Source organism: Panulirus ornatus, chromosome 13 (assembly GCF_036320965.1).
Source record: "Panulirus ornatus isolate Po-2019 chromosome 13, ASM3632096v1, whole genome shotgun sequence".
NCBI classification, from domain to species: Eukaryota; Metazoa; Arthropoda; class Malacostraca; order Decapoda; family Palinuridae; genus Panulirus; species Panulirus ornatus.
In genome coordinates, this window is record NC_092236.1 from 40780094 (window position 1) to 40788977 (window position 8884).

The 8884-nt window shown below is 40.3% G+C and overlaps 1 protein-coding gene across 1 annotated transcript in view; it reads right to left on the minus strand.

The window, feature by feature from the left end:
* Positions 1-880: 880 nt before the first annotated feature.
* LOC139752603 (uncharacterized) overlaps positions 881-8884 on the minus strand; it is a 15807-nt gene continuing 7803 nt past the window's right edge. The window contains exons 2-3 of the mRNA XM_071668359.1: positions 5713-6167; positions 881-2372 (exon numbers count right to left, since the gene is read on the minus strand). Of these exons, the coding sequence (XP_071524460.1) occupies positions 2253-2372; positions 5713-6167 (575 nt within the window). The 3' untranslated portion in view covers positions 881-2252. The remainder of the gene's footprint in view (positions 2373-5712; positions 6168-8884) is intronic.

The following is an 8884-nucleotide window of genomic DNA, read 5'->3' on the forward strand; positions in this document are numbered from 1 at the left end:
AGTGTTGTTGTAGGACACACTACTGCACAGGGGAGGAAAAAATTAATTGGAGATCTTTCAGATAATGGGCAGCGCTAACCAGAACTAGAGAGCTGTCACAAACATGGCTCATTTATTTGTTGCTCCCGCGTATTCACAGTGAGGTTTACTAATACTTCTGATTGAGTTGTGAACACCAAGAAGGTCTAGTAAAAAGAAATTATGTAAACTCTCGTTACCTTCTGACAACACTATCAGTGCTCTGGAAGAAACCCCAGGTATTCAGGTTATCATGACAAGTTTGTGAGGGATCATTTATGCCAAATCAAAAAGAGCCGTTCCTTTTTGTATTCATACAATGCCAAGGGATAAGCGGTGACTATTTAGAGACATTCCAGGAGGGGTTTCTTCATGTAGAGACGCTGGTTAGCTCGAAGTACCAGTTATAACGACCCCGATACTTGCATGAGGTGACGACTACGTTCACCTCGCAAATGTGAGAAGGATGCGGGACTCTCTGGGGGTTATCTTAACTTAGCTAAGAGTAATGCTGAATTATCACGCCTTACAGCTTTGATGACTGTGGACATCGGTTCCGCACTCGCTGGATCGAGACACGGGAAAGCCTTTTTACAAGAGTGACTGTCGTGGCGTCTGGTGACTATCTACTCGACTAATTTTCTTGTGTCTCCTTCATGATGTTAGATTTATAGTTGCTTAACCATGTCCACAGATAACGTTGTATATCAACAGTATTAAGCTACACTGTCACAAAATCTGATATTTACAAAATGCAGAGGCAAAACTTTGCTTGCATATATATATATATATATATATATATATATATATATATATATATATATATATATATATATATATATATATATAATCATTCATTGGGGACGTTTTCTATACGTTCTCTAATTCTAAAAAAGTGCTAAAAATTATCCATCAAATATTAGATTTGTATTACTCTATTCCTTAGTAAATAACTTGCCTCTGTCGTTTTACCTTAAGCTTAGTGGGAATAAGCCTTCCCCTGAAAGACCTCAATGTTGGGATAAAGCAGACAACGTCCCTGAAAGACCTTATATTTACGGAGGAAGATGTCTTCCTTGAAAGACCTGGTGTCACAAGGGAAGAGACACTTCCCCCTGAAAGACCTTATTATATGTTGGGAGTTCAGCTCAACCTCCCCTAAAACACCTTATATTATGGGGTGAGGCTGACGTCTCCCCTGAAAGACTGGTAGTGATGAATGAGATCAATCGTTTGCTGTGCCAGGCTGGACCAAGCCTGGCGGCCAGCTGACACACGCCCACACTAGTGAAGACCATAGCCGTCAACATAAAACCAACCTCTTTCTTTAGTTACCACGAGAACCCATTTCTAAGCAAGAGTCAAATATGAAATGCAAAGTTAGCCATGGAATCAAAATCCATAAACCTTTCTATCAAAAAATCTTTCTGATAATTTAGTGTTAAATTTCTAACTTGTTTACTGCGGACGAAGTTTCTTAACAATAAAATACAAAGTACAGTGGATGATGAACTGGCAAATAGTCCCCTTCAATGCCTCTGGTTACAAGGATAAACAATTTTAATGGGTTCTGGTCGCCAAAAAGACGTCTTATGTACACAGGACACTCTTACACGTTACATAAGTCAACTTCAGTGAATAAGTAAATCTAAAAAACACAAGTAACATGCAACCGGTTCTTTGCGGCTGAACCTTGATGTGTGTGTGTGTGAGATAAGCAGACAATACAGAGTAAAGTCCATGAAAGAGAATCAACATGAGAATGAACCATTTACCAACATTATTTTATATACATATCTGCTCCTGGAAAGCATTAATGACAAGTTCTTCTAGTAGGTTGAATCCAGGTCTAGAAATTACCCTCATTTCTTTATAAAATTAATAGAAAAATATTCCAAAGACAAACTCAAAAAGTTCATGCATATATCAAACATTGCATTAGTTTAATGAGCAAAAAATTGGTTCAGACTTCACTCATTTCCCTCTTAAGACTATCCTAAAGGAGTGAAATTGACCCAAAACCCATCATTGATGTCCCAACCTGGTGGTTGTTGACAAGCAGAAGCAAAGTTGAGGGAATGGATATTCCACTAGATAAAGCCAGACTCTTGAACACACCTAAAAGGCTCCTACTGGAGGCCTAAGTGATGCTGTTGTATATCTGACTTTGCTGAATCGTTACCTATAGACCAGGAAGAGACAGAGAATAAACACCGCTGGAGTTCTGCTTGGGATCAGCGTAGCTTGTTGAAGAGTCGCCACCAGACGAGGCCTAAGACGAAGGCCGATAGGCATTTAGCGAAGGCCACTGGCACAGCTACGCTCATTGGTGCCACACTTCTCTTGGCGGCCACCTATGGACGAAACAAAAGAAAATATTTATATATTGAACTTAAAAAGTATGTAGCTTGAGAGTTTGCCTTACCAGTGTTGCTTAATAAACGTCCGACGTTTATGTGACACTGAATAACTAAAGAACGAAAGGCAACAATTCTTCAAAGTGCTCACTCTATTTCCTCTTCATCTTATCTCTGACTGTAACCACTTCCCCATTTCCCTCCTTCACCGAAGGATTTTACTGTAGCATTTGTGGATCTGGAGATTACCTGCTTCCTTCAGGCTTAATATTCCAGTTTATGAAAATGGAATTTCACAGGCGTCCTGGAGTACAAAGTTGGCGTATTCCAAGGCCTATCACAAAGTGTATACAAGATATCATAAACTATGCTCACAGTGTATGGTATGGAACTCTCCAGAAGATTTAGAAGTCTGATGACACCTCCAATCACTAATAATAAAAGCAATAGATAGAAAAAAAGAAAAAAAAAGCGCAATAATTTGCCTCGGTAAATCGATACTACCCAAGGGCGTGGGTGAAGTTCGTCCACATAACACTTAGTTTAGAACACTATAACAGTATTTCCGTACAGCTTATAATGTATCAAAATGAAAAACAAAGTACATAGCGAAGTATCAACGGAAATATATATAAAAGTAAAGATATTAGAAAATAAGATATCAACTTTTAAGTTTCTGGACAAGCCACTTACCACACGCCTGACCGCCATTACCACCACCACCAGCGGTCTCTAAGGTTATACCAAGGTAAGAGGGATAAACATTTGTAAACGACGAAGTTCCACTTCTGAACTCTGCCTTGTTGTATAAATTATAAAGGTTATATTCTTTCACATCTTGCTGCCAGTTTAACACATGTCTGTCGTGAGCTACAGGTCTTCATCACCTGACGGCTGAGCCTGACTGTCCCTCGTACTTCACGTCCTGCATCCCACACGGTCAGGGAGGAACTTACTGATGCCTGCCTTCATCTCTTACATTGGATATCTAAAGATTCAAGAACTTGCTTGCTTCCCTGTCTTAATCACTGATCACAGGTGAAGCAAAATGTTGTGTGGCTATTAACAACCAAAATAGGTAACGTTATCGTTGCATATACAACATCTGATTTCACAAGCTGAATCATATAAACGCAACTGCTCAACAAAGCAATCCTGGATTTCAGAATTCTATATATATTTCAAAATTGTACAATGATGGAAGTGCTCAAGTCAAATAACTAAGACACTCCTAAACTGCGACCCTGAATGATAATAATTTGTTTACAAGTCGCCAACATAATTAGGTATGTGACAAACAGCCATTCAGCGTCCAGGTGACCATCGCCAGCCCGAGGTGTAACAAGAGCACGTGGGCCTTGTTACCGTATTATAATTATGAGATTAACAGCCGATTATCTTTGCATGGCTCAGTGATCACCCTTATCCTGTGTTCGCCGGTTGGCAGCACACTGTGAGGTCATCCAACTGATGGTCCGGTCCATATATATATATATATATATATATATATATATATATATATATATATATATATATATTTGTAAGCTAGGAGCAGCTTTTCTCTAATACGCATAGAAATGAATGGGACAGCATATATACAGTTATCAATCTTCTTTTATACTTTTTCTAATCTTCTCAGTATCATTCTACCATTAGGTGGATGTCCAAACACCAGTTGTCCAAAACTCACCTTTTTTTCAATCAAATTCTCGCCTTCACAAAGGCATCATAAGAAAGCTACAGAAAAACAGAAAAAAAAACTGCATCACAAATTTAGGACATGAAATGTAAAACGCAAACAACAACATGTATATATGAAACAAACCACAGTGCATAGAACGTAAAAAAAGAGAGAAAACACTATAAGCGATACAAATTAACAATATCATGACGGGCAATATGAGCTACAACCTATATATAAAATATGAATAAAGTAGAAAAATCTTACAGACGAGGAAACACAGAACAATCGTACACGAAGAAGATAGAGTCCATCACTCTATGTAGTAAGGCAGCTCACCCTACCTGTCATGATGTTAACTAGTATCGCTTATAGTGTGTTCCCTCACAGTTTACGTTCTATGCACTCTGGTTTGATTCTTATATACTTGCTGTTGTTTGCGTTTAACATTTCATATCCTAAATTTGTGAAGCAATTTTCTTCCTTTCTACTTGTATATTTCTGATGATGCCTCTGTGAAGGCGAAAGCTTGAGTGAAGTAAAATGGAGAGTTTTGGATAACTGGTAACTGGACATCCATCAAATGGTGGAACGATACTGAGAAATTTAGAGAACAAAAAAAGATTAATGACTTTAAGTATGCTGTAGTATTTATCTTCTAAGTAAATACACACACACACATATATATATATATATGGGTATGTGTGTGTGTGTGTGTGTGTGACCCACCCTGGCGTGCCCCTCCTCATGCCTCAACCTCCAGTCATAACAACAGTCCAGCTTAAATGATGAGACGAAGTCATTAGCATGACAGGGTGACCGCCACGTGCAGCCACCCGACCAGCACACGTGCTGACCCTTCGTGACCAGCTCACGAGGGGAGAGAAGTTATATCTACAGGTGAGGGGAAGAGTGGGGAGTGTGCCTTCAAGTGAGGGGAAGGAAGCAGAGCACCTCATGGTTAGGGGAAGAGAGGGTAGCGTTTCGCCAGGTAAGTGGGAGAGAGGGAAGTGTACATGAAGGTGAGACGGGGGGGGGGGGGGGGGGGGGACTGTCTCTGAAGTGAGTTGAGAGAAGGGAGTTTATCTTGCCAGAGGAGACGCTCGAAACGAACCATTCCCCTCACACACCTCTAGAGCCCCAGTCGTCAGTGGGTGCTTCGTGTGGGTGGTATAAGTCGCCAGTTTCTGGTCGTTTTCCATAACCTACTTTCGTCGTAGCTCTACTATGTCCTGGTCGTTGACTTTTGATTCTCTTACGTTCCCTTTTATTTCTTTTCGCATTCATCCCACTTTTACCTCCATCTCCCTCCTCCCTACCCCACACCTGCCCATTTATGCTGACCTAATGACTTTAATCGCCTCATTTGATATTAATTATCAGACCCGGTCCTGGCGGACGTCCCCTCCTCACGTGAGGACAGATGGTGCCTCCCCTAACAGGCAACGGGAGGTGTGGGCAGCACCAGCCACATGGGCGGCAAAATGATATTTAACAGAAGCAGAATTAGAAATCAACGAGACCAAATTATAAAGCAAATGCGTAGACAAGGAGTTATGCATAGTGCCGATGTTCGTAAGTTTCCTTCACATATCTACATATATACAGGATATACATTTGTATCATGTGGTATGATGGGTGTAGAAAGAAGCCTACCTTGGCACTAGTTGCTTGGAATTGGTCAGCGACTTTACGGAGGTCACGCCCGACGGTTCCCCTCTGGTCTTCCTCTTCCGCCTCATCTCCCTGGCCGCTGTCTCCATCTTCCTGGTGCTGGAAAGGATGGTGACGCCGCGGGAACTGCCGCCACGACAGCTGAGGCAGGTAGTGGTGAGGGTGGGTGTGGAGGAGTACGTCACTCTGCAGCCTGCGTCGTACATCTTGGATGTGCCTCACTCCCGTCTTGATGGTCTCTTCGCACTGCCTACCGTCGAAGACATGTTTTGGGGAGCTGGAGCCTCCCTGCACGGGCCTGTTGAGGTTGAGGTGATGGCTTGTTGGTGGTGCGGACTGGGCGTGCGACGGTCTCTCAGGGACGCAGGGATGAGCCCGTGTTAGAGATGATGATGGCGGGGTGTTGCTCACTATCACGTCCGGCAGCGGCGCCAACCCTGGGGATCAGTGGCCCATGAAAGCGCATGTCATGCAAGCTGAACATGAAAACTGTTTGGTTAGTTAGGTACGTGAGGCTGGCCAGGGGGAGTTACACCGGATGACCTGGGATATGGCTGCTTAATTCACATCTGCCGTGACACCTGGTGACGGGGGACACACCTATGACCTGATGCCACTGATATTGTAAAATGAAAGCCAGATGACGGTATGGAGTGAGCCAGCCTCATGGACCACATAGGCCTGAGCGATACTTCTTCCTATATACTTGAGCATACTTACCATTTCAATTTATGTTAACATTTCATCAATTCTCTCGCTCTCACTATATATATATATATATATATATATATATATATATATAATCTTTTTTTTTCATTATACTTTGTCGCTGTCTCCCGCGTCAGCGAGGAGACAGCGACGAAAGAATGGCCCAACCCACCTACATACGCATGTATATACATACACGTCCACACACGCACATATACATACTTATACATCTCAACGTATACATATATATATATATACACACACAGACATATACATATATACACATGTACATAATCCATACGGTCTGACCTTATTCATTCCCATCGCCACCCCGCCACACATGAAATGACAACCCCTTCCCCCTGCATGTGCGCGAGGTAGCACTAGGAAAAGACAAAGGGCACATTCGTTCACACTCAGTCTCTAGCTGTCATGTATCATGCACCGAAACCACCGCTCCCTTTCCAAATCCAGGCCCCACAAAACCCTCCACGGTTTACCCCAGACGCTTCACATGCTCTGGTTCAATCCATATACATATAATAGGTAGTTCTATTTACATATAACTAGCAATGGAGCTCTAAGGACGCTCTACGTCTAGTAGCAAGAAAATAATGGGCTCTTTGGGAATCAAAAGTACTTTGATGAGATTCTACTTCCAATGGTACAGCACTCCACGCAGGCGACCTCTTAGACGTGATGCTCGGAAACACATACACAGACACACAATTATATATATATATATATATATATATATATATATATATATATATATATATATATATATATATATATATATATATAAATATATATATATATATATATATATATATATATATATATATATATATATATATATATATATATATAGATAGATAGATAGATAGATAGATAGATATAGATATAAATAATATATATATATATATATATATATATATATATATATATATATATATATATATATATATATTTTTATGCTTTGTCGCTGTCTCCCGCGTTTATATATATATATATATATATATATATATATATATATATATATATATATATATATATATATATATCAAAGACTACAAACATTAGCAGGGAAACTATGAACTCCTTTAGAATGAATTAGAATGAAAAGTTCCTTAACGAGACAGTATTTCATTTTCTCTATTGACGACGATACAACCTCGCCGAAGGTGAGTTACCACCTCAGAACCTCTTCTTGAAAGGGTCTTGAAATACAACTCTCACGACCATTCCAAGACGTTCCTGCATCTCCAAAGCTGCGCAACACTCAGTAGAAGGGTCAGAATAGACAAGAGCAAGAAGTTCTCTGATGAGACTGTAATCTGCTCCGTCATATGGCGATGATACAACCTCGTCAAAGTTGACTTTTCACTCGCGGAGTAACCTCAAGTAACTATATATATATATATATATATATATATATATATATATATATATATATATATATATATATATATATATATAAAACCTTGGTGACAGGGGAAAAAGAATACACCCCAAGTATTTCCTACGTGTCGTAAAAGGCGTCTAAAAGGGGAGGGAGTGGGGGGCTGGAAATCCTCCCTCCCACTTTTTACTTTTCCAAATGAAGGTATAGAGAAGGGGGGGCAAGTGAGGATATTCCCTCTAAGGCTAAGTCCTCTGTTCTAATCGCTACCTCTCTATAACGCGGGAAATGGCGAATATGCATGAAAAAAAAAAAAAAAAAAAATATATATATATATATATATATATATATATATATATATATATATATATATATATATATATATATATATATATATATATTACATATGATTCTTTTTTTCCACATTTCATCGCGGGTTCCATCGATAACAAGATATTGTCGGAAACAGACAAAGAAACGGCACTCATTTGCTCACCACCACTTGTCATGCATAATGCACTGCAGCCATAGTCGCGGGATTTACAAGACCCACGGAACTTTCCGGGGTTTCCCCTGACGACTTCACACGCCTTGGTTCTGCCAGTGGACAGCAAGTCACTGCATGTGAAGCATATTATTGTATCCCCTGCACCCCTCACACCCTCCTCCATGTTCAGGCCCGGATTACTGAAAGTCTCATTCTCTCCATCGCTCCGTCTCTGCCTTGGTCGCATCCACCTCTTAGACAGCCTCTCCTCACCCTTTCTCTCCATGTGTTCAAGCCACTCCTCACCTCTCTCAACCCTCCTCACAAAAAATATTGTCCATAGGTGATCATTTTTATCATTGTTACAGTATTCATTATTATACCTCTTCAGCTTCAAGGCTGCACTACATTCAGTAACAGGGAAAGGATAGAATCCTCTGAAGTGAGAAATCCTTAGACGAAATTGTGCTGTAGTGATTCAGTCAAGCTAAATCTCATTTTTCGTTTGCGACGTAACCACAAGTGGGTGAAATCCATTGATGCCAAATATATATATA